General features: G+C 38.9%; 1 protein-coding gene across 16 annotated transcripts in view; it reads left to right on the plus strand.

Moving 5' to 3' along the window:
* The window catches only part of LTBP1 (latent transforming growth factor beta binding protein 1), a 333,039-nt gene that overhangs the window by 226,379 nt on the left and 81,219 nt on the right, over positions 1 to 25,441 (plus strand). For 13 of the 16 annotated variants that reach the window (XM_008174460.4, XM_008174437.4, XM_042848435.2 and 10 more), the window contains 6 exons: positions 5,721 to 5,846; positions 7,943 to 8,068; positions 14,423 to 14,542; positions 18,556 to 18,678; positions 20,595 to 20,717; positions 23,660 to 23,782. In XM_008174460.4, the coding sequence (XP_008172682.2) occupies positions 5,721 to 5,846; positions 7,943 to 8,068; positions 14,423 to 14,542; positions 18,556 to 18,678; positions 20,595 to 20,717; positions 23,660 to 23,782 (741 nt within the window). The remainder of the gene's footprint in view (positions 1 to 5,720; positions 5,847 to 7,942; positions 8,069 to 14,422; positions 14,543 to 18,555; positions 18,679 to 20,594; positions 20,718 to 23,659; positions 23,783 to 25,441) is intronic. The other 3 variants (XM_008174449.4, XM_065589214.1, XM_065589217.1) reach the window with 1 other exon arrangement.

Below are 25,441 nucleotides of genomic sequence, written 5' to 3' on the forward strand. Positions count from 1 at the left end.
TGTTCCGGTCTTTCCTAAACAGCACATACCCCTCCATACCTGTGTTCCAGTCGTGACTGTCATTCCACCACGTTTCCGTTATTCCTACGATATCTGGTTTCAGCTCTTGGACCAGGAGCTCCAATTCCTCCATTTTATTACCTAGGCTTCTGGCATTGGTGTATAGACACCCTAATGTATGTCGATTAGCCCGTCTCCCATTAGCAGCACTATATGTTGCGGGCCTCCTAGTGTCCGTCCCTCCTGTCCTTCCTATGTCCAATCTCATCTCCACAGCTATCTCTCCTCTCATTTTACTCACCTTCTCCATACTGGAATCTGGCGTGGAGATTAACTGTGCATCTCCCAACCGTCTCCCCAAACTTGCTAGTTTAAAGCTCTTTTGATAAGATGAGCCAGCCTCCCTCCCAAAAGTCTATTTCCTTCCCTACTCAGGTGAAGCCCATCCCGCGAGAACAGGTGTCTGTCCCCGAAAGCCTCCCAGTGGCCATACATCCCAAAGCCCTCCTTATAGCACCACTCCCTTAGCCAACTATTTATTCTCACAATCCTATCAGCCCTTTGCTGCCCTTCCCTCGGAACGGGCAGAATCCCACTAAAGATAATCTGAGCCTCTATCTCCTTGAGCGTCTTCCCCAGCCTGGCATAATCTCCCTTGATCCTCTCTAACGAGAACCTAGCCGTATCATTCGTTCCTACATGAAGGATTATCAGGGGGTTCTTACCTGCTCCTTGTAGGATCCTTTTCAATCGCAGGTCCACATCGCGTATCTTTGCGCCCGGTAGACAGCACACCCTTCTGTTCTCCGGGTCCGCCCTGGTCACAGGCCTATCCAATCTCCTCAGTAAAGAGTCTCCAATTACATACACCTGCCGTCGCCTGGCAACAGTGCGATCTAGTAATCTAGTCTCCGATCCCTCTAGTCCTGACCTGTGCCTATTCCTATCTTCCCTTATGCCTTCCTGAATCCTCACGGGGCCCAGAATTGGTGCTGTCTCCATCAAATCCTCCCCCCTCTCTCTTGGACTAGCAGCTCTTCTCTTCTTCCTCACCCTTCCACCTTCAGTCGCCACCTGCTGCCCCTCTACCTCGGTATCCAAACACTCGAACCTATTCCTGAGTTCTATTCCCCCCTCACTGGCCCTTCTTTTCCTTGGCCTGCTTCTCACTGTCACATGCTTCCACCTCCCATGTTCTCCCCCTTCCATTCCCCTCTCACCATCCTCTCCCTCTGCCTCTACCTCCACCATAGGGCATTCTCCTTCAGCCTCCCCTTGCCTGTCCTCCATCAGCTGCTCAAACCCCCGCCTAAACTCCACCAGGGTATCTACCTGCATCTGCAGCCCCTTAATCTTTTCCTCCAGTAACTCTATCAGGCGACACTTCATACACACATACCTGTGTTCCGGCTCCCCTGCTAGGACCATATACATACCACAGCTTCCACATGCAGCCATCTGCATTCTGTCTGCTGCTGCTGCTGCTTGGCTCATGGCTGCTGCAATCTCTGCCCACTGCACCTGTGGACTCAGAGCACGCGCCACACCGCGCCCTCCTGCCTCCCCCCTTACCTCCCCCTGCAAATAGCACAGTAAGGAGTATGTTTTCAGCAGAGCTAGGACTTGGGCTCCCCTGGTTGCAGGTACAATTTGCTTCCTCATTTTTATGCCCACAAAATAAAGGGTGGGTGCAAATATGAATAATTCCACCTTTAGAAACCGCAGCAATAGAGGAGGACACAGAAATTGAAAGCTGTCAGAAGGCAAAGATAAGAATGGGATGAATAAAGCCTGTGAGAATTCTTTGCACTTTAAGCCTGCAGAGAGATAACTGATCCTGGATAACCTTATGAAGGTGAGAAGACATTGGAAGACAGTGAGCAAACTGAGGACACTGAAAAGAAGCTTGAGAATCTACAATGAATTCTACTGTAGATTACTAAACATCAAGGATTGTGAATTAAATATAAATATTTCCTCATGCAAAGAGGAAAAAAATAGCAGGACAGAGAACTGTGTCCCATAACTCCAAATGTGATGCACGTCTCGGTGAATATCAAACATGGTCTAATCCTCCTCTCATTGAAATCAAGGGTAAGAGTTCCTTTGGCTTCAGTGGTGCAGGATCAGAGAAGTGGACAGCAAGAATGACCCTACACATCATTATCTACACTGGTGCTTATGTCAGCAGCTGAATGGAAAGCATCACAGACAGCGGGGTCCACATTTCACCCCTGGGTCAAAACTGAAGATTACTTCCATGCTGATATTTCCAAAATTATTCTGCTAGTACTAAGGCAAAAAGAATCATGCTTGTGGGTATAAATTACCGTAGTTATTTTTCCAGCTCTAGCCCAGATCCTCACTAGTCTAGCTTCCATCTACTTCACTCCACCAAAACTGTTCTCACCAAGGTGTCAAACAGGCTCTTCCTGATCAAATCTGAAAGCGCACAATTCCCAGCCTCATCCTCTTGGACATCTCTGTGTTTTTGACACTATCTGTCAATCTGTCCACTTTGCTTGTCCTCTCTGGGTTCTGCTTCTGCCACTCTAACATCTCTTTTGGCACGTCTGCCTCTTCCTCACTCCCACTTCTGTGTAGATTCCTCATGGATCTATTCCTAGTCCTCCACTTTTTTTTTTTTTTTTTACACACTTTCTTTGGTTAATCTCATCCATTTGCATGGCTTCAACTAATATCTCAATGCTAACTAAAACATTTACCTATCCACTCCTGGCTCATTCAATCCTCTATTTCACCCTGCCTCTTACATCTCCTGGATGTGTCTCCCTCAATTTAAACATAATACTGTCAAATCTGAACTTATCTTTTCTCTCACACCCTTACTGCTCTACTTCTCTGCCACCATCATCCTCCCTATTCTCAGGACTGTAACCTGGGAGCCATCCTTTCATATTCTCACTTTCCCCACACATGCAGGTCATATCCAGATCTTCTCACTTCCTCCACCATGTTATCTCTAAGGAAATACATTTTCTTTCTTATCTATACAACTAAAACTCCATCAGCTCCAGGTGTTGATGGCTGATTTAATATTTGAATGATGACTGAGGCAGGATAATTTATTAATTTAACTAACAACTTAAAAGGGACCTTTTATGAAAACTCCTGAAATCACTAAAAGTTCATTTTAATATTGGGAATAGATAGGACTTGATTTCTCCACCTGTCACTTATACTTTGTATTACTGCTTGCAGTGTTTCTTTTCCAGCTCATCCCATATTTCTGGTAACAGAGTGTCTGCAATCAGTAGGTGATATCAGAGGTGACTAGAAGGCTCGTATCATACCTTTGGATTTAAGTAATCCCTGTATCCTTGAGGCTGTACTTTCTTGTGAACTGCAGTCACTTTTTTATAGTCAGTTTCAACACAGAAACTTCATCAGTAGAGAAAAATCATGAAACATATTCATGGCCTAACATCGCTTTTTAAAATTTGCACAAACATTTTCTCTACAGCTATCATAGCTCTTATGGCACACATGACAAGCAGCCATTCAGTTCCATGTATCTGTAACAATACTCCCCACAGCCTTTCTTTTGAAGCATTTTTGTGGAGAATTTTATCTCTTTCACTGGGTCAGATAAATTGAAGCACTGGTGTTAATGTTTCTGTACACTCCCAGTCTGAGTGCACTCTCATGATCTGGCATTCATGCCCATCCTCAGTCTTTGTGAGTTATTTTCTTAGATAAGTTATTTAAACTTCATAGCTGGGTATGAACTTATTGATCTACGTCAGCATGCCTTGCAATCTCTGAATTCCTTTTTTATCTTTGTGTCTCTGCACACTCAGTATCATTTAAATATTAGACTCAGTAAATATTGTTCCCTTTGTTTCCCATCTAAGCAGGTGATTTACGTTGTTTGAAACTGACCGTTTGCCTTATTCCACTTAACGTTGTTTTTTCTTGCAATTTTCAGTACTCTCCACAATTGTTCCTGATGTTCTCCTGCAAGACCTTCTAGTATCTAGGACAGGTTGTTATGAGGTGAAATACTTCCAGTGCAAAACATGTTCCGAAAGGCAATCTCAGGAAACATTATCTGCCAAATGGTTACTGAAAATACAAGTCTTGGAGATTTCTGTGTCCATGGGAATCTGCCAAACCCTTGTGATGCATCTAATTTGCTGAAAAATTTGGCTCCTGCCATGTCAGCAAACATTTCATACCTTGTGGGCAAGAGGAGAAATATACCTTCTAAATTGTCTTTTTCAACTCCTTTTGTCTCTGCAGTTGCCAAGGAGTAAACCCAGTCTGTCAGCTCTTCAGAATAATCCCATTTGCTATCATGTTTTCCAGCTCTCCCTAGTCTCTTTTTCTAGGCTTGTGGAGCATTTAGGGTGGCATATATAACAAGCTTTGTCTCTTCCCATAATTGCATCTTGTAAGTAACTGGGAGACACCCTTTTCCTGTGAATATGTCTTCATATGCCACAAATAGATTGTTCACATCTGCTTGAGGTTTGTTAGCAGACTTGTCATTCAGACTCTTCATGACATACCCCTCTTGATTAGACCTAGCACCTCATGTGTGTGTAAGCTCAAATCTGGTCACTTTCCTCAATGTGCAATGTGTCACAAACTCTCGTTTTACCGTTTCCTTTTTTCCCCTCAGTGACCGTTCACATTTACTCAGAAGTAGAATTTGTTCCTCACATGTAACCTCTTGTGCATATTTTTTAGCCATTCATTTGATTTTGCAGCTTCTTTCTTTGATGGATTTATGAGTAACATTTTGCCTTCACTTGAGTTCTGTGTCACTCTCTACTGCCATTATTTCCATTCCTCTTTGTTATACTGCTTGGCATACAAATATTGCCTTTTCCAGTGCCAGGTCCATGTCTCAGAGTAGCATTTCACATGTCTTTTTATCATTGCACCCCAAAGGAATTTGATCTTTAATGAGGGATTTTAATAATCTTTATACATAATTCATGGTCTTTATCCAGAAAATATATTGTCCATAGGTAACATTATTTCATGTAACACACTAGTGCTCAATCCTTTTCAATAGTTTTTCAAAGCTTTTTTACCTTTCCTCCTTCTCTTTATGACTTGAAAGGTTTCCATTTGAACACCATTTTAACAGCAAAAATCCTGAGTCCTAGACTGGCAAGGTTGGTAAAGAGGCATTACGTTAAGTTTAAGGACAAAACTAATGAAACTACATTCTACGACGGAATGTTTTGAAATTTAAAATGAGATTGATATTGTGAGATGCCTACAAAAAAAAATCCTCATATTTAACCGAGTTGTCATACTGCTTATAATAAAGTAGCCAAATCTATATTTCACCTAATTAGGAAATGTGTGTTTTCATAGACAACCTGCTGTGATATTGCTAAAAACTACAGTCTGTGAAAATAATTCTGTAATCTGCTACAGCTAACAGTTTAACATCTATGATTATTTTCATTTACTCTGTCTTCACTTTTGATTTGCATATGCACCCACTTGACTTCTATGTGCGGGGGGGGAGGGTAGGGTAGGAAGGGGCGGTGGAAGAGTCAACTGACCGTAGGTCTGTTAGTCACTCAGGATAAATTGGACCGATCAGTGTGGTCACAACTGATTTCAGGCTTTCTCTCCTTTTAGCTGGAATAACTGAATATCACCCATTTACTGAAATATTTAAGATAGTTTGTAATATTTTTTTTCTGTCTGTGTGTGTGTGTGTTGTGTGTATATAGAAATCAATGAGTGCACAGTGAACCCTGATATCTGTGGAGCAGGACACTGCGTTAATTTGCCTGTGGGATACACCTGCATCTGCTATGATGGGTACAAGCTGAATGATCAACAGACAAAATGCTCTGGTATGAAAGAACTTTTTCAATAATCTAAAGTAATAACTGTATGAAGCATTTTCAAATATAGAATACCTTGTTCCTCCAAGGTGCTATGTATACCATATGTACATGTAGAAATCCTCTTCTGGACATGCCAAAACTACATAAAAATGTAATTTTTATATATAATGCAATATTCACCAAAAGCAGGCTCTAGTGAACCTTTCAGCCAGTCAAAGATGAATGGAATTTTTTAAAAAAAGTTTTGTGTGTGTGAATTTAGTGCTCATGGAAGGTCTCACTGAAGTCACTAGGAGTTGAGGGCAATAAGCAGGAAACCATTTTAACTTGTCTGACCTGTCTCAATGAGTGAGTTTGATAGTCCAAGTGTGTGATAAATATGTAGAGCCTGGTGAATGTCAAAATCTATTTTACTTATGGGTACAATCATGCTTTGGAGGCACTAGTCTGCATTTTGGGAGGCGCAAGATCACGTCACCCCATGAGGTGCTCTGGGAGGGATCCTGCCTCAGGGAAACAGAATCTCTCTCAGATATCTGCAGTGCATATTGGACTGTTTTGCTGATACTATCCTTCTGAAAGTGCAGTTGACTTTCTTCTGCTGGCTAATGAGGAGTGGGTTGAGAAGGAAGCAGTTACCCTGGCACCTTTCCTGCCCTCTTTGGGATGTCTTACATTGCATGGCTGCTACGAAGATGTAGACCTTGTGCTCTAGGGCAGTGGCTCTCAACCTTTCCAGACTACTGTACCCCTTTCAGGAATCTGATTTGTCTTGAGTACCCCCAAGTTTCACCTCACTTAAAAACTATTGGCTCACAAAATCAGACATAAAAATACAGAAGTGTCACAACACACTATTACTGAAAAATTGCTTACTTTCCAATTTTTACCATATAATAAAATAAATCAATTGGAATATAAATATTGTACTTACATTTCAGTATATAATAATATATAAAGCAGTATAAACAAGTCATTGCCGGTATGAAATTTTAGTTTGTACTGACTTCACTAGTGTTTTTTATGTAGCCTACGTAAACTAGACAAATACCTAGATGAGTTGATGTACCCCCTGGAAAACCTCTGCGTACCCCTGGTTGAGAATCACTGATCTAGTCCAACCCACCACACTGAGTATACCTTACATCTTCGCTTACAATTGTGCAACAGCACTGATAACAGTGGGTCCACATGATAGTAACTTGGAGCATAATTTGGCCCATAGAGTGTATTTGAAGGATCGATCAATTCTTTCTCTGCATTTTTTCTTTAAAAATAATAAATAAGGTTATATATGCAAACATTCTATTAATGCAGTTTTATTGGTGAGATTTTACATGTCCAAGAACCAGAAGTACAGACCTGTAGTTGCCCACAGCAACTATAGTTGAGCCATATTTTACTTATATTAAGGGATTAAAGTTACACCATATACAAGAATACAAAAGGCTGCCTGTGAATTACAGCAGATGATCAGAGTCACAACTAAATCAGGAATCAAGTTCCTGACTTCTGTGTAAACAAAATTTCAACTGTAATACTGAATGAACACAGTAATGTTTACGTTTTGATAATATATTTTCAAATGTTCCATTATTCATTTTTACTTTATCAGAAAGTCAATAACTACTCAAAAATAATACCTCTACTGACTGGTGCTAATACTATTTAAATATATTTTATACAAATACACCTAGAATAATAATGATTTAAAATTCTTATAATTTTGTCTAGCTTTATACTGTTCTATGCTTGTAGCAATGCCAATGCTTAATATGGGGAGTACCACAAATACTGTTGTAGCATTAATTACTTGCAAACGGAAATTTTAAAGATTTGAAGTGTGTCCACTATTTAGTCTTCAAGCAATTTCAGTACTCATATAGCTTAAACCAGTAAGCATGATTTTTCCATCTACAACTATTTGATATATCCTTCTTGAGGCTCTTTAAGAGAACAAAGGGTATAGGCTTTCAAACAGTTAAACTCATTACAAGCCCTGTCTTTTCAAAGGCACATATTCGTTGGGTGGAGTGGGGAAAAGAGTCATGACCAATTATGTTACATTTTTCAATATCCTTATATTTTTATTTCTTAAACAGATATCAATGAGTGTGTTCAGACTCCCCATCTATGCTCCCTTGGGCACTGTGAAAATACAGAAGGGAGTTTCCTGTGCATTTGCCAAGCAGGATTCATGGCCAATGAAGAAGGAACAGAATGCATTGGTAACCACTGCTCTTCTTTATTAAAACAATGATGAGAATAATCATTTTAAAACTGATCATTAAGAGCCTACGCCAAAGTTAATTGAAGTAATTGAAAATACTTCCTTTGACCTCAATGAGTATTGAATCAGGCCCTAAAGCCCAGATCCTCAAAATCAATGTCCGTTTGGGGCCTAAATACCTTTGAGGATGGGGGCCTAAGAGGTCAATATCATGTTTTCTTCATGACATATTTATCAGAAAGCGGGCAAAAAAACCCAAACCCGACTCCAAGGTGTTTTATGTGTATAGCTACAGAGGGACATGATTAACCACATTGAGTGTTGACAGTTATTTATTTTTAAAGTTATTGCTTTTTGCAGGTATGAAATCAAGATTCTCCCTGATATTTTTTTTTTATTTTCTCCCCTAACTGATTGGCTGAAGGGTGAGATATTTAAAACAAATTACAAAACAACTCCTTACCTCTCAACTGTCCCAAATTTGGCAGAACAATCTGCTTTTCCACAGCTTTCCTTGGAATTACCCAACTGTCCCTTCTTGCCATCTGTAAGCCCTACAGTGTGAACACACTATTCATGTAATATTTATACATTGCCTTGATCACTCTTTTCTCCACTTCTCCCTGAGGCTTCAGTTGCACCCACAGCTCTTGTGTCCTCTTCTCTATTCCCTTTGCATAGGAAAATTGCAGGTGACTCCACATAGCTGTGGATCTGACCTTCTCTGGTCATCTTCCAACAAAGTATGTATAGGCTGTTGGATTTGATCACCAGCCTGGGAAAAATAACTAGCCACACCCAGATCAATTCATAGTCCTTGCCTCAGGGCTCTGTTTTTGTCCAACATAAAAAAGAAAATGTGGCTTGACAACATAAAGTAATAGTTCTGGTCTCAACATGAGACTGTACCCGGCCCGCCAGTCTCCTTCAATTTGGTGGTCAGAACCTTCAGCCAGCTGTGGAGACAGAGGGGAAGAGCAGTTTGCAGGGGCTCTCATCCCCTCACAGTCCTCTTCTGCAGTACAGGAGAGTATTCTCCCATCAAGCTCCTGGACCCAGGCTCCTTTATGGAGCTAGGCCCCACATCTGCATCACCAAGCTGGTAATTATCAGACCCAATCACCTGACACTGCTCCTTTCCAGAACAGGGCTGGCTGCATCCTGGCCCTTAAAGGGGCAGATCACCCTGATAGAGTGTAATGCAGAGAACTCCAAGGAACACAGAGGACCAGGTCCTCAAAAGTATTTTGGTGCTTAATTCCTATTGAAGTCAATGGGAGTTAGGCACCTAAGTACCTTTGAGGATCTGGGAATAGTTTTTCTGGATTTACACCAGTGCAGTTGAAAGCAAGATCTGTCCCACAATGTTTCTAAAATATTATTCTCCAGTGTTTGTTAAATAGCTCTTCTTAAGTTGAACATTAACATTTTCTTTTGTAATTCTCTACTTCTTTTCTATCTGGCAAACATACAAGAAAGAATGGGGGAAATTCATATATTACGTTTGATGATTAATTTAAGCTTATGTGCACCTTTTTGGTTTCTCCCCCTACCCCACTTCTCAGATTTTGTTGAAAGTTTGAGACCTCACATCTGTGGGGAAGGCCTCTGTGTAAATACCATTGGCTCATATAAATGTGAATGTTGAGACAGTGAATGCTGAATGAAAGGACAGGCCAATGTGACGGAGAGTTCTGACTCTACAGTAGTAGAAGTATGGCAGTAACATTAAGCAAGCCAAACCACTGGCAAGTTAATAGCCGTATGTTAGTACTGAATCTTCCCCTGTTGTTTCCAGACTAGTGTTTCTAATTTCTCCAGTTAACTTTAAGTCTGTCTTTCTGAGTATTTCATACCCCTCTAATTTTCATATAGCAAATTTGATCATGGCTATGTTTAACTTTTGGATATTTGATAAAAATATTAAATAACACATCCCATTATGGAAGAATAAATACAACAACAACAAAAGTAAAGCTCTTCTTTTGCAATTCTGTGATGGGTGATAATTTGGGCAATACTTAAGACTCCAGGCTAACAGAAGTTCATCTATAAAAACTCTGTCCACAATAAGGCTCATCTTTAATGTTTTATATTTGTGTAACAACAAAAAATGAGCAAAGGGATACATTTGCTGTTTGGAATATAAAGCTGCCACCAGACACTGTCATTTCATAGACTAAGAGAGAAGTCCCAGCACATCTGACCTAAAAAATGTGTACCTTTTCTTTTTGGCATGAATTTTTCTCTGGTGTGTGTTTTGTGGGATTTTTTTCCTAACCTCTTCAACATTGATTTGATAATCAGTGAATTAAAACCAGTCAATTATTCTATTTTAAATATATACTCATTTGTACTTCAATCTAAATTACCGAGCATAGAAGAAAATTGTTAACATATTTCTATAATAATTAAACAGACACAAAATACCATGTATTCTGTAGGATCCTGATTGCCTTGTCTGCGTTTCAATAACCCATAAACTGTTAGCAATCCAGCACCAAGTATTCTTTTGAGTGACTTAGGATGACTTTTAAATGTTTTTTTAACACAGTTCAAAGTATTTTTCATTGTTTTTGTATTTGTTTGAAATGATCCTCATCACCTGCTGTGGGACAGGCTGTCCTAGGCTAGTTTATTCTGGCATAAGACATATTGATCCAGATTTTCAAAAGGACTCCTATCCAACAACCAGTATGGATGCACAAGTGAAGGGCTTGTGTACAAACAAGCAAGCTTAATTGTACTTTTGTGCATGCACTTTTAAAAATGTAGGTCATGAAGATTTTCACCATTATACATCAGAAATTATGAAGTAAGCATATTAGTAAATCAGGGTTACTCAGGGGTAGCATTTAAAGAAAACCTTTTTTTGTTTTGTTTTGTTTTACTGACAACAAAAAGATTCCAAATTGAGATGAAGTCATTTGAGATTTTAAAAATAAAATGTACATATTTACATGATAGTGCTACGTTGGCTGAGCAATGAAGGAAGAACTGTGTTTATTAGAAGAAATTTAAGAAATTACTGATTGTAGGGCAGTATTTGTAAATGGGTCCAAGCAGAAACACATGCAAAACATGTTTGTTTTGTTTGGCCCTTTGCTTCAGAGAAGAAGCTCAGACCTGATTATAAATCCAATCCAAACACAAGTTGAGTGGAGAGACAGTTAGTTTATTTGTAGTGTCTTTACCAGTGGATAGCAATCAATTACTTCTCTTGGAGAAGCCATTCCAGTTAAATTCATGGGACTGGGACTGGGACTGGGATGTTCAAAACCTGGAAGTGTGAGCTTGTCTCGCAGGCTCCTCAATCCCATTGGCCAGGGTTTGGTTTGGTTTGGTTTGGTTTTTAAATCTAGCTCTGGGATGGTCCTTGCATAGTTTTTTAAGTGTTCTTTCTGGGCAAGGGCATATGAGAGAATCATAGTTGGATTATTTATATTGTGTGCTAAAGATGGGGGGAAATAAGATTATTAGAGTCCTTGCATGGTTCTGAAAATAAAATGTTCTCTTAACTTATGATTAATTTTTTCATTATTTTATCTTTCGATACATCACTTTGAGATTAAATTAATCACAGACAAGGGGAGTTGAGACTGCTTCTAGGGTTCAAAATATTGAGCACCCTCAGTGCTCATTAACTTCAGTGGGAGTTGAAGATATGAGTATCTTGCTCAGTGTCTTGCAAGATCATGCCCATCATCATTCCTTCTATCTGTCCTCCTTTACATTGTAAGTCTTTCCTGTAGGAGACTTTACATACAGACATTCACAGCAGCATCCAGTGATGGCAGCAAATAGATTTGCTGCTGTGGGTTTTGTTAGAGAACTCCTCCTTCTAGTCTGAACCATCAGTTATTTTCTGTTATATTAGTAATTGTTTCAAAACATTCACTCCGGTGTATCAAGTTTCTTATTCTCCCAGATTTGAGAGAATAGCTTCCCTTATATAATGCATATAATTCCTACAAACAAATTCTACATTGAAAACTAGTTAAGGTTGCTTAAGGGAAAAACCCTCCCACGCTAACCCTTCAAACCAAGGAAATGACATGTTAAGGGAACCATTTTCACCACATCATTACACCCACACATGACATTTACCATTCTGACAGATTCTGCAGCTCCACAAATAACTCCCTTCCACTTCCCACACAACCCCCCACCACACACACACACACACTGCACACACTACTTGCAGATCATTCACTATAACACCACACCTTACTTCAGACTTTACACACCCACACAAGCACATATAATAGATCTGGAACTTACCCAGTGGTCATATTTTAAGAGTACATACAAGTTACTATTGCTGAGTTCAGAATTAAAGTGTAATATTATCATAGGTGGAGCTGGCATTGCCGCTTATAGTTAAGGTTGCCTGACACTTCCCATTATAAGATCCTGTTGTCAGTTTCTTATAACTTTGCCGGACTTTAACTACATGGGCAGACATTTTCCATGCTGCATATCTTCCTCAAGCTCAGGTTTTTTGGAAATTTTTCACAAAAATGGTCCAGCTGTTCCTGAGAACAAGTTTAGAGGGAAATATATTATTTTGCCCATGTTTAAAAAAAAAAAAAAAAGTCTTACAGCCATTTCCTTCAGAAGCTCTTGTGCCTCCATGTTTTGGAGCAAAGGCTTGAAATTTGGCAAGGGGTGGTCTTTGTGTCAGGGATGTGCCTTTTGCTGTTCTCATGAAAACCTACCCAAATTTGGTCAAGTTCTAAGCCTTTGAAAAATTGCCATTTGCACATGCTCAGTAGAGAATTGTTAGAGTTTGGTTGCTGAATTCTCTGAAGATTAATCTGTACTGATAATGTTCCAACCCAGGGAGGTAGGGGCAGAGCAGTACTTTCCCTGTAGTTGCTTCTTCAGGCTCCTGGGAACCACTGTGGCACTGGGCACCAGAACTGAGAGCAGCGCTTTCAGTACTCCCACTGCTTATGCCTGGGCACGATAGAGTAAGAAACAGCTTGCCTTGAATATAGGGGGCACAAGAGCTGGGCAGAAGTATGGTGTGCGGAGTAGATTGGGACATGGGGTCTGGGGATAGGAGGGACTAGGAGCTGGGAGATTAAATGCATCCTGTTCATTGGATGACGCAGGAGACCTATGGAAAAAATAGTATGTGATCATGTAATTAAAGACTAGTAGAATAAGGCATATGCACAAGGGAGTGGAATTAAGGCTGCAACGGCAACCTTAATTCTGACATTTCCTAACTTTTGAATGCTTGACTTTGCAACTTTAAGAGTCTGTTACTTTAGCTTTTTGTATGTAAAAGTGTGTGTATTGTGAGTAGCGTGGTGTTCTTTTTTTTTTTTTTATGTGGAAGGGAGTTATTTGTGGAGCTGGAGAGACTGTCAATGAGAGCTCTGAGGTTTAGACATAAGCTCCCTGCTCTGATGTGACTGAGCTAGACCATCAGAGTGGAATCTGTGCTGATGCACCCACCTACCCTATACATTGCCAGAAGCTTTTCTGCAGCCTCATGGGGTTGTTCAGTCACACACACCCTCTTCTTAGACCCAATAGCCCTCCATTATCCACCCATGTCTTCGATTGCCACTCACACTGCCTGCATTCCTAGTCCTCCCACAACTTATCTGCCCTGTAATTCTGCATACAAAATGGCCTAGGGGAGCCTCAATTTCCCACCTCTATGCCCCCTCCTCAAGCTCTCAACAAATCTCACTTTAGTTAGGGAAGCTGGAGGTACAGTGAGACCTGAAGTGCTGGTGAGACAAGCCTCTACAAGGTCCTAAGAGTGGCTGGAGTTAGTTAGCTGGGGGTGCTGAAAACAGATGAGATTCACCCAAATTTCTCTAAAGAAGGGTTTTTGCAGGTTTATATTTCACCCCAGGAACATTTTTAATGCTCATAATACCCTCAGAAATTCAAGGTCACCTCAAGGAGTATTTGCCATTTTTAGTTTATTTAAATGGCAAATGGGCTGAGCTACACAGAGGTAGTCAGGTCCCATCAAAGCCAAACGCTTGATATGTCCTTCACTACGGAACCACTGTCAGCAACTCCAGAATTTAATTGTGAAGCCACAAGTGATTACCCTTGTATCTTTAATCAATTTATAAATAAAAGATCTGATCCACAACTGGTATAAATCTGTAGGGCTCCTTTGACTTCAATGGAACAGGGCTGACTTACACCAGACGAGAAGGATCTGGTCTGCTGACTTCAGTAGGGCTATGCTGATATACACCATCTGAGAACCTGGTTCAAAATACACAACTGGATATATAAATGCAGTTAACAATAATCAGACTAGTTTGTTCTTCAACAGCCTGTTATGATTCCGACCTAGATTTTCTTATTTTTAAAGATATTGACGAATGCCTGACCCAAAGTATTTGTCCAGATGAACAATGCATTAATGGTCCTGGCTCTTACCAATGCGTTCCTTGCACAGATGGATTCAGAGGCTGGAATGGACAGTGCCATGGTATGTTCTGTAGTGTTTGTATCCCAAATATTGTTACATTTGTGTTCTGAGAGACTGTGGTGTTAATGGAAATGTGCCAAAAAGGCCTCCTATTGTTGCTGAAATAGAAACTGAAGATTTCAAAATGATTTCTGGTCTTGGAGAGAGAGGGGGTCAGACAAGGTTTCCTCACTACAGAGCAATGAAAATTAAATTTAGGATGTAAGTATCATGAGATGTGAAAGTGGAATTTTAGAAATATGAAAATATGGAATTTTAAAATTTAAGAGATTTTTAAATTAGTGATATGCTAGAATGCCATTGTTAAGGTTAGTAAGCAAGTGGAAGAACTTGAGATAGCTATAATACTTCAATGTGAATGGCGTACTGTTGAAGAAAATTCAGATACTGGTTCACAATGCACACTGACAACATCTCTTAATTATTAGTATTTCCAGCAAACCATTCAGCACACCTCTAACAGTTTCAGTGCCATTCAATAAGGATCATTTTTAGCTCAGGTTTTATGATAGATTTTTCACACTCCCTATTCCTGTTTTTTTCCCAGTTGTTTGCCTTCCTTTTTTCAAGGACCGTGACATCTATTTCTGAAACTGATAGCAAAGGGCAGTCAGAGGTGTTGTGTAATAATTGTACAGTGGTACTTGTCTTCTGGAGCTGAGAGTACTGTCTGCTGGATTAATTGAGGCATGATTGCATTTCAGTTGTGACGGAAGTAATTTGTGTGTGTGTGTGTGTGTGCGCGTGCATGCATGGGCGTGTGTACATATATGCATACACACACTGTATTTTGTGCAATGATTTGGGATTCTCTACAACACAAGATTTCCATTTATTATTTGGGAAGTAAAAGGTTGACTTTTTTTATATATTCCTTTTTTATATATAGTACAGTTGAATATATAGACCACTTCAAAGGTGGTCTAGGAAGAGTGCATATTTTCTAACATTAGGCTTGATTTTTATACCGCCACAGAAATAGCTTTACAGAGATAACCCAGTTCAAAATACCAATAGTCTAGTGCAGTCCCAGAATTACATCACTTAAATTTTTCCTTTTGCCAGCCAGATTATTAGAAGTGCAAGCAGAAATGTTAAATCACTGCATTACTCAGCCCAGGGTCACAAACTTAACTGCTTGCTCCAACCAATAAATCTCTGCTTTGAATTGCTGAAGTCATATATAATCTTTTATTAAAGGCATGCAAAGTACTCTTTCCTTTTCTCTTGTTTCATGTAAAATTCTAAACCACATACAACCAAGGCAATTCATCCACACTTTTCATGATATGATCAGTCTTCATTTTCTGCTTATCCTGGACTTGAATTCCATTCAAAATTATCCACATGAACTTTAGTAGGTCTAATGGGGACAGATTTTTCCTTCTTAACTCAACTCTGTAGCTTTATAATAAAGTACCCTTTAAACAATGTGGCAAAAATCCATCCTACTATATCTGTGAAGGTATTTATAGTCAAACTTGAGAGTCCCTTTTGCATTCAGCCCATTGGTCAGATTCTTGATGAACCTTCATACCAATTGCCATTCTGTAGTTTCCCTCTGCAAGTCAGTCTTCTGTAGTTCTTTTCCCAATTCTTGTTCTCCATTCTTGCACTCCTTTTAAGTGATCCCCTGGGAAACAAATTCCAACAATCCCAGTGCTCTTTAACAGTACAAATTATATCCTCCCCTGTTTTATGAAAGGTAATCATATCATTTCATTTTAAATTAAGGTAGGTTTACATGTATACAGCATTAGGAACTGTGTGGGATAGGGACATCAAAAACTTATGGGCTGAAATTGAAAATCACATCTCATCCTCAAAGGAAATCTGCACAGCACCTTCAAAAGACGCACCTGGAAACTTAAATTCATAACTCTGCAAGATACCAAAAATCATGGGCTTAATAAAAACACTGGACTTACGGCTCATTACAGCAATCAGTAACTCACTTATCCTCCTTTGTACTATGACTATACAGGTGTTAGCTGCCCAAGTTACCTTGCAAGAATGGTCTCTTGCAACATGTGCTAATTCAAAATTTATTCCATGTTGTATTTAGCTGTGACACTCTAGGTACCTTTCCCAGATGTGATGGAGAGCTCTGTGGCAACCTGCAATTGGCCCGTGCCAGCTGACTCAGGCTTGTGGGGCTCGGACTAAGAGGCTGTTTAATTGTGGTCTAGACATTTGGGCTCAGGCTGGAGCCCGGTTCTAGGACCCTGCAAGATGGGAGGGTTGCAGAGCTCTGGCTGCAGCCTATCTCCGCAAGCTTGAGTCAGCTGGCACAGGCCAGCCACCATGTCTAATTGCAACGTAGAGATACCTGGTGTAAACTTGAAAGCTTGTGTCTTTCACCAACAGAATTTGGTCCAATAAAAGATATTACCATACGCACCTTGTCTCATTGATACAAGGTCTGGGAATTGCTATAATCAGTCCTGGAGCCTAGGTGGATTGATTTAAATAAATGCAATTTGAATCAATTGTTAATTTAAAAAAAACTTGATTATAATCACCAATTTTAATCTTTTTGTTTCCATTTTAAAAAAATCTATTATACCTTGAAATCAAAATTGCTGATGTGATTAGTTACAAACTATTGATTTTTATTATAAAGTTGAAGCAAATTTCAGTAAAATGATTGAATAAATGACAGAAACAGCATTGAGAAATTTTCTCAAATACTGTGTCTTCATATGCCACCTGGATTTTGTCCATTGATTTTCTTGCGTTCTTTACACCAAATGAGTTTTCTAACTTAGAATAAATTAGTCCAGGCCTAGAAAATGCTCTCTCCACACTTGCTACACTACAGCTACTGAAGGAGAAAAGCTGGTTTATCATTGCTGTGAATTCTATATCTACATAGCCAGCAAAATTCCCCCAGTACAGTTGTTCACTTTACTAATAATTCCTTATTTTTTTTAACGGTTCTCCTCATTTCCTGAAATGTTATTATGGTGGGCAGGATTGATGGATGATTAGCAGATGCCCAAGTCACAGTGCCAACCCCATCATTTGTATTTAGACACCTAATTTTGTAATTGGATTGAGAACATTGTGTGATATATAACAGAGTGGAGTAAGTGCTTGCTCCATCTGTTTCTCCACTGCCTGCAATTGTCTTTAGTGCTCTCTTTCTCCAGTGTTTTCTGGTGTTCTTTCAAAATTTCAACAGCATCAGCAATATAATATCTATCTCTAGCTATCATTTTCCAGTTGAATTCAATATATTCATCATGTCTTCTACATTTCTTTTTAGTTGTATGATACTATTTTTGGCAATGATGTTGCTACCTATTGTGTCAAACATTTCTTCAAAAATTGTCATGGGGACAGGTTGGTTATTAACAAACAGTTGAAAATTTCAGCCATCCAATTCCACTCCACATTTTTGGGTAGAATAAGTTTTGACATTTTTCCTGAATGTTTCCCACAATAGCAATGGGAGGAGTGCTAGTATTTGCAAGACACTGGCAACCACTAGCATTTTTAACAGTATTGTCTGTGCTTGCTAGGATTAAGTTTGTAGAATACAGGAGTAAAAATGCCAGCACTTGGTGACACCTGATCTGCACTCAAGCTGCACCAGTGTAAGCAACAATGAGCAAATTAAGGGGAAAAAAGATTAGTGTAGATAAGGATAGTGTGGACATAGCTAACTCATGGTAGAACCGTGCTTTAAAACTGTTCACCAGCCTAGGCTAGAATACAGTTCAGGGATCAAGACATTTTAGATCCATGTGTTTAACAAAAAAAGTATTCTAATCTATACTGGATTAGATTTTTTAAGTATGATTTGGACAAACTTTGGCTGATCCAGAATGGCTGGCCAAATCATGTCAGGACCCAGTTTAATTGGATCCATGTTCACACACAATTTAAATACCATTCTATTGAAATCCCATGTAGATAGGAACTAATGCATATATATATATATATATATATATATATATATATATATATATATATATATATATATATTCATGCTTTCTTTGTATTCCCAGATATAGATGAATGTCAGTATGGCAATCTCTGTACAAATGGACATTGTGAAAACATCGAAGGATCTTTCAGATGTACTTGTAGCCAAGGTTATAAACTATCTACAGCAGGGGACCAGTGTGAAGGTAGGAATGTGGCTAAAACTCAGAATAATTCATCTAATGATTCTATAGCATTTTGCATCCAGTAGGACCCCAAATGCTTTACAAAATAACTATTAATGCAAAACAACAAAATGTGCAATGTAAATCCTGCATAGTTAAAACTTAAACAAGTCAGAAGATTCAAGAGCTAAAGTTTCTGTGCTAACTTGGCTTTGTTGTGCATTCTGTATACTTTGTAACATATATTATAAAACATTATGATATCTAAGAGTATCAATCTAATAGTCTAACAAATACAAATAAACTCATGTAGCTGTTTTAGGGACTTGCTGTGGAAGCAGGGAGTAACCTGGGGATCTGTCCCTCAATCATCTTTTTATTACACATTTATACAATACCTATGGGACAGTGGGACTTCTTGGTACTATTGTAAAAGGAATAATACTTATTAATGATAATTTATTTCAGATTTCCTGTCAAACTTAAACAAATTTTAGGGGAAGATTGAGGGGGCTTGGAGGAGTGGCTCAGGAGGCAAGGCAGTCTGAGTTTAGAGGAAATATTTAGGCAAAGCTAGACTATGTCCTCAGAACCCTTTATGGAAAAACCCATTTGCTAAGTTAGGCATACATGGAAAGTTGGCCTTTCCTGAAATGCACACCTCTAAAATAAGGACCTGATCCTGCAATGTGGTGCATGTGTCTAGACACTAGCCAGTCAATTAAGTCAGTGGAGGTTCATAAATGTTAAAGCCAAAGGGACATTATGTTTATCTCATCTGACCTCCCGTATAACACAGTCCAAAGAACCTCACCCCAGTAATTTCTGCATCAAGTCCATCACTTCTTTTTGAGCTATACCATATCTTTTAGAGGGACATCCAGTCTTGATTCAAAGACTGAAAGTGATGGAGAATCCACCACATTGTTTCACAGTGGTCTATCCATGCACATCACATTGCTGTTGGCAGATATGAAATGGGTATATCTCTATTTAATCAAAACCAATTTTGATCCCCCGCCACTAGGGTGGACCACAACCAGCTAACATCTTTTTAAAGATGTTAAAGCCTGTCAATAGTAGGTGCTAAGACATTTTTAAACACAACCAAATTAAAACTTGTTAGCTAATGCAATTTTTTAAAAACACCTTTTTTCCTAGTTTAGACAAGCATTAAAGACTACACTGCTCCAGTAACACATGGCTCCCTAACATCACTCTGTGGTAATGGTTCAGTACTGACTCATAGAAACATGTGTTACCTTCTGAATCAGCAATACCACTTCCTGCAGAGTCCTATCCTATTTGGAGTATCCTATCCAAATCCAAATGTTGACCTGGGCTGACCCCGCTTAAGTTTGTGAGAACTGAAGAGATCACTCTAAGCACTGAGGGATTAGCAGTGGCTATAGTAGCAAAGAGAGACATTTGACTCATCATAGTTACAAGATTAATTCTAATATAGAGCAACTGTTTAAATAAGAAAATCTAATCTTTATGTAAAATTTGACAGTATAACAGCCTGCCAGTGTTTGCCTGAAAATCACACCCTGTTGTGATTCTGTTGGAAATTGTTTTGTGTGTTTTGCTGACACAATGGGCCAGCTGGCTCATTACCTCAGCCAGCTATGCGGGAGGTGGAAGAAGCCCTCATGCAAAGCGTATGTGCGCGCGCGCATGAAGGACAAATGGGTATTGAGAGAGAGAACCCTAAATGAAGCCAAGTCAGAGGAGAAGTCTTAGGCTGAGGTTTCATCTAATACTATTTTGAACTTACCTATTTGTTAGTAAACCAAACCAAAAGAAGAGTGATTTTCTTTTGACTCTTCAGTTTTGTTTGAGTGGGATGTGGATACCTTGTGCTTCAAAACAGGCATTTTCAGAAGCATGGCATTACTGTTTTCTTTTTTAGATACACATTTTCTTTTCATTCATAGATATAGATGAATGCCAACATCATCATCTCTGCACAAATGGGAATTGCAGAAACACAGATGGGTCTTTCAGATGTATTTGTAGCCAAGGTTACACATTATCATCTATGGGAGACCAATGTGAAGGTATGTATGTAACTTAAACTACTTATGGATTTTTTCAATGAGATCTTGAGTATTCCAACCATAGGCACAGCCACTTCTGAGGATGGAAAAGGAAGATGTTTTTCTCCTCCTCTTTTCAATTCTTTACTATCCCATTGATGGTCTCTATCTATACCACCACATATCTTATGTATTCTCACCCACAGAATTCCTGTCACCTGCACCTATGGCTCCAACAGGAAGGTGAGGAGAATAATTTGATTTTCTTTTGAGTAAGGAAATCTCCTCCTTGCTCAAATTCTAAAACAGAGGGCAGTATTCATCCCTGGTTACAAATGCTTCTGCCATCATGGAAAGTCCACCTAGGGGGCTGTCTGGGTTACAGCTGCTTCTGTGGCTGGTTTGGGGGACTGCAGCCAATCACCGCAACTCCAGACAGAAGCACTGGCAGGGTGGCCTGGCTTAGCTCCTGTGGAGCCCAGTGGTAGTACCCCTGGGGAGGAAAGCAGTGTAAACGCTACCTGCCCTTCCCCAGAGGTGTCTCAGAAGTGCAATTTGCACAACAATTGTACAAAACAGAATAAATAAAAAATACACAGCAAAATCCCAGAAGATATGCTGTGCTGTAGGAAATGATCTTCCGATCTTTTGGTGATATCCCAAATAAGATTTCGGGCCTGATATTAGCAAACTAATACAATAATTCAGGTATATTCTCTGTCTTTGCTTATTCTCATTGCTTCTTGACATTCTTATATGAGCTTCATCTCAAGAAAACCTTCAGCCCAAGGGGGCTCTCTCCAGGCTTCAAGAACAGTTGTTCCGGGTTATCTTAGAGAAAAGCCCTCAGATGGTTTCACTTTGGAGTAGACACAGACACAAGGAGGGCCAGAGTCTTCCCAACGCTTCTTCACATACAACTCCTAGATCTTTAAGTCTCATGTATAGAACAAGATTGCACATGAAGGAGCTTTGGGAAATTCTGTTCAGGGGCTAGAATCAAATAAGACATGCAGAGAAAAAGGAAGATACCATCTCCACAATGATTCAGTACCTCTGTTGGTGGGGGAAGAGTAGCCCAGGTAGGTAGTCAGGGAGAGATAGCTCAGTGGTTTGAGCATTGGCCTGCTAAACCCAGGGTTGTGAGTTCAATCCTTGAGGGGGCTACTTAGGGATCTGGGGCAAAATCAATACTTGGTCCTGCTAGTGAAGGCGGGACTGGCCTCAATGACGTTTCAGGGTCCCTTCCAGTTCTATGAAATAGGTATATCTCCATTTATTATTATCTTCCCTTCACAGACTAGGATGCCAGCTTCTCTTGCAATTCATAGAATCTAATATTTTAAGAAATCAAAGAAAAAAAGCTCTATTTCTTTGGGTTCTTGCACTCTGATCGTAGGAACTATGAACAGTTACAATAGAAGAAGGGGGGGTTGTGTAGTATGTTAGGATTAATAAAATTTCACTTTGAATGAATTTGGCAGAAAACATTATCTTTTTGTGGGGTTTGGCATTTATTCAGTGCATGGGAGTTAATTTTTTCACTTGCTCTCAGTCAAAGTTAATTACCATTTAAATAAACCATCATTTTTTCAGTTGAAAATATGATATAAATATAAAACACATTCATGTGAAATCAAATATGTTTATCAAGAGTTCACATAACGTCATAATCATTAAGTGCAATTTTATCTGAAATAAGAACTTTCACATATGCAAGAAACCTCTAAAAAAAAAAAAAAATTAAATCCAAAGATCAGAAAGAGTCTTATGTTTTTTTTATTGGGTTCATGTCCAAATAGAAAAGGCGGCATCATTTTGGTCTGCTAAAAAGTCATGCATAAAAGGTCAGAATAATAAAAATCCATCACATAAAGCTGTTTATTTTGTGTATCAAAGAAAATCCTATCGTCCTGTAGCCTATATACTGTTTTTTTTCTACTTTATTTTCTTTTACTTTCTGTTTTCCCCTAAAACTAGTGAAGCACAATCATAAAACATTAAATGGCTTCCTTTGCAGTAGTGAAATATAGTATTCATGTAATGTAAGCATTTTTGCTATAATCACTTCTTCATATAGTCCTATAGCAAAATAGCTGATTTATTGCTTCTTTGCATTTATCAGTATATCATTTCAGCTGCTACCATCATATTAATTTCACAGTGGTTGAGGCCCTGATTCTCAGCTGAGACCTTATCCCAAAGCCTATTTAAGTCAATGGAAGTCTTTCCATTGACTTCAAGGGCTTTGGATCAGTCCACTAGTGTAAATCGATATAGCTGAATTGACTTCAGTGGGGCTATGTTGAATTATACTTGCAGACAATGTGGACCTGAGTGTGAATTCTTACTATCATTACCAGTTTATAAAAGTTTGCATGGTGGCCCAGTAGTGCCAAAACACACAGGTTCAGAAAGTACCAAAGCGTGAATGCAACTCAATTTACAAAAGGTAACCAGGCATGGAACTAATGTTGCAGAAGCATCATAGTGTTTGTGTTGCATGTACATCAGAATCTGTATTTGCATCACTGTGGAGTTCACGTTTTCTAAATGTGCACCTGCTTTAGGTTTCTAAACCATTGAAGTTGCTTGTAGTGCAATAGCCCCACAGTTCACATGGAAATGGGGGAGAATTTTGTATAATTGTCTCTGCGTATAGAGGAAGGGAGTTATCTCAGTCAGCATTACAATCAACATTGTGTGGCCATTCTTCCTAAGAATGAAGAATGTACCAATTCAAATTTTAACACTGTATAGAACTATAAGGGGAAAAATCTGAGGTGTGAATGTGTAGGCAGGGAAATTAGACACACGCTACATTTAAAAATTGTTATTTTTATTTAAATATAGTAAATATAAGCTGTTACCGCAAGTTGATATACCAGTATTAAATATGTCACTTTTAAGAGTTTATTCAGTTTTGAAATTGTCTAATTTTTTTGGCAATGGTTTGATTTCAGACATTAATGAATGCCTTCAAGACAGTGATATTTGCCTTAGAGGAAACTGCATTAATACTGAAGGTTCTTATGAGTGCACTTGTCCAGATGGCTTCCAGCAGATGGCCAACAGGGGATGTCAAGGTATAGTCTGATTCGGTTAAGATATCTGATGAATGTTATAAATTGTAGTATAAAAGAGAATCCCAAATCAACAGGATTACAAGCACCTTCTTATCCTTCTCTTCTTGCTATAAACAATTATCTGCTGTGCCACAGGCAGGCTTCCCTATACTTTGAAAAACTGTTCCAACAGGCATAGTCTCAGTCTTCATATCATGAGGTAGGAATTCTTTATAAACTAACATAGGGTTAGAGTTGTTGTGTCTTCCCAAGTCCTGAGAGAGATTCATTTTGATAGCACAGGTTGTGCTGAAAATTACAACAAATCATTTTATACCATTTTTATCAATGTTGTAGATCTGTTAAGTACAAGATTTAAAAAATACAACAGGAAAATAAATGAAAAATAAGACTACACAATTGGGTATATTTATTTTGTATCTTGTTATAATTAATAGTTCCACTTGACAGAGACAATAAATATTCACAGGCAAAACAATTATTAGCCAGCAATTAAGGCTGAAAGGATTTATCCCTTCAGATAGAATACTATTGAAATTTTTTTTCCTCAAAGAACATAAATGTTTGAAAGTCTTGATAGTCAAAGATTAAGTGCCACTTAGCGAAAACACTCCAAAACATTTGAATGTATGCAAATACACGGTTAAGATCACTCAAAAAAACCTACCTTAACTCTGCCCCTCTAACACTATTAACCTTCCATTTTCATTTTGTTCCCTTTGTACTATCTTTGGAAGCAGATTTTTTCTAAGATTTTTTTCTAACAGTTTTAAGACATCCCCAGCCTATAACTAGGGACTTACTTTCCACAGATACTGTACCTTACCACTAGTAATAGTTCATTTTACCTTACTCATTTTTTTCATAAGAGCTTTAGGAAGTTCATATTTGGGTTGTGAATATCTTACATTTGGAGACAACAATGTACTTGTAGATTTTGAGTGGTATATTGAACATTGGTTTTAGAGTGTTATGTCCATGGATTAGGAGATATAACTATGTGTCTAAAGACACTTCTATAATTTGTGCAATATGTAATTGTAGTGAAACGTGAAATGACTGTGCTATTTATTTCAGAGGGGTAGCCGTGTTAGTCTGTATCAGCAAAAACAACTAGGAGTCCTTGTGGCACTCCCAGCATCACAGCAACATGCAAGGTGTAATAGATTGTTTAGCATAAGTAGTTAGCACATATTTAAGTATCAGAGAGGTAGCCGTGTTAGTCTGAATCTGTAAAAAGCAACAGAGGGTCCTGTGGCACCTTTAAGACTAACAGAAGTATTGGGAGCATAAGCTTTCAAGGGTAAGAACCTCACTTCTTCAGATGCAAGAAGAAGTGAGGTTCTTACCCACGAAAGCTTATGCTCCCGAAACTTCTGTTAGTTTTAAAGGTGCCACGGGACCCTCTGTTGCTTTTCACATATTTAAGGAATCATTCAAGGTAGAGTGGCCTGTTAACACCTCTGCAGTCCTGGGACAAAAAGGGGATTAGTGTTAGATTATTGCAAAAACCATAAATCCAGTGTCTGTTCAGTCCATGTTTTTTAATGTCTAGCAGAGTAATGAATTTAAACTCCCACTGTGCACACATTTCACAAAGCAGTCCATCTTTATCTAACCTATCACTCCTCATCCTCAAAGGAAACCTGCACAATACTT

Source organism: Chrysemys picta, chromosome 3 (genome assembly GCF_011386835.1).
Source record: "Chrysemys picta bellii isolate R12L10 chromosome 3, ASM1138683v2, whole genome shotgun sequence".
In the NCBI taxonomy this organism is placed as follows: Eukaryota; Metazoa; Chordata; order Testudines; family Emydidae; genus Chrysemys; species Chrysemys picta.